At 59.6% G+C, this 1444-nt stretch overlaps 1 protein-coding gene across 1 annotated transcript in view; it reads right to left on the bottom strand.

Moving 5' to 3' along the window:
• The window catches only part of EIF3K (eukaryotic translation initiation factor 3 subunit K), a 4214-nt gene extending 2873 nt beyond the window's left edge, over positions 1-1341 (bottom strand). The window contains exons 1-3 of the mRNA XM_014523562.2: positions 1221-1341; positions 940-1014; positions 665-731 (exon numbers count right to left, since the gene is read on the bottom strand). Coding sequence (XP_014379048.1) covers positions 665-731; positions 940-1014; positions 1221-1238 — 160 coding nt within the window. The 5' untranslated portion in view covers positions 1239-1341. The remainder of the gene's footprint in view (positions 1-664; positions 732-939; positions 1015-1220) is intronic.
• Positions 1342-1444: the final 103 nt, after the last annotated feature.

Here is a 1444-nt window from a genome sequence, read left to right on the forward strand (position 1 = left end):
TAAATTATTCCCACGTGGCGGCTAATGATTGGCCTGTTAGCCGTATAAGAGGCTTGAGCAGTTTCCGCCCAAGCGGAAGAGGACTCCACATCCATCTCGTGGGAACTCTGGGTACACGGCAGGATAATAAGAGACCCTGTGTGAGATTCAGAGGAGTTTGGCGACCTGATCCATCGCCCACCTCTTCCCGTCTTCGAGCGCAAATTTTATAAGACGTATCTCCGATTTCGATTTTGGTGGCGCATTCACCCAGAGCATCCGGAGCTCTGTTCTGTGGAGCCTAGCAACCTCCACGCGACCGTCCGTGTTGTCTGTGTCTGTAACCGCAGCTCAAGCAAGTTTTCCAGCCTACACCACTGCCATCTCGGTGTAAGTAAACAATCTTTAAAACTACCGCTAAGCGTTTGTGCCTAATTCCAGCTCGTCGCCCTCCCTCTCCGATTCAGCGTGCCCGGGCTGCTGGCCACAACCCGCGTGCAGCACGGAAAAGGGCTCGGGTCGCTCCCGGCCCGCACAGAGACAGACACCCATGACTTGGCAGAGCACTGAGGGGAGCAAGGGACACAGCAGGAGCCTGTCACATCCGGAGACGGGACCTGGACCCGAATCTGAGTCTGCCCAAAAGGGGTCGTGCAACGGAGCAGAGAAGACAGCAGCCACTCACATTTCCTAACAGAGTCCTCAAAGCCAGTGATCCCGTCCAGCAGCTCCATGTTCTCATCCAGGGCTTGCTGCAAAAAAAAAAAAGGAAGAACCATGCATTCGGGTCGGTTAGCAAGCACCGAGACAGAGACAGCCGCTTCCTGACCCGAGGCCAAGAGCTTGCAACGCAGCGGCTACAGGGGTGCCACAAAGGAGGCACGGGGGCAGGGAGGGCACATGCTCACGCTGCGGAGGCTCCCCGGGCTCAGGGCACCAAAAGGGCAGGACAACGCTCACCCAAAAGGCCTGGAAGTGGCAGGTCTCCAGCAGCTCCCCCAGGTAGAGGATCTGCCTGATCGGCCTCTCTTCTTGCTGCGACGAGCGGGTCAAGGGGGAAAAGCAGCAAACACACAGACCCCAGAGTTCACCCCCCGGGCGGAGGAAGGAGCTGCGAGGCTCGAGGGAGGCCACGTGCCAGGGCGAGGGAGCGCCCACAGCAGCGGGGAGACCCCTCCAAGCCCTCCCACCCCGAGCGGGCAGCCACACGCTCCTTCCGACCCGGGGAAATAAAAGGATACGTGAGCCTGGTCGATCATGCACTTGCAGAGGGTGAAGTCCGTGTGCGGGAGGTTGGTCAGCGCCTTGAGCAGGATCTGAGCGGTGACGGTGGTCTGGAAGAACGCTGGATTGAACTGGTACCTGAGGAGGAGGGTGCACGTGTTAGTATGGAGGGGGGGCGGGATTCACGTGGTCCCCCCCCCCAAAAAAAAAGCAGGGGGGGGGCCGGGGGGGGACGCCCGCA

The sequence above is a fragment of the Alligator sinensis genome, unplaced genomic scaffold (genome assembly GCF_000455745.1).
Source record: "Alligator sinensis unplaced genomic scaffold, ASM45574v1 scaffold1667_1, whole genome shotgun sequence".
Lineage (NCBI taxonomy): Eukaryota > Metazoa > Chordata > Crocodylia > Alligatoridae > Alligator > Alligator sinensis.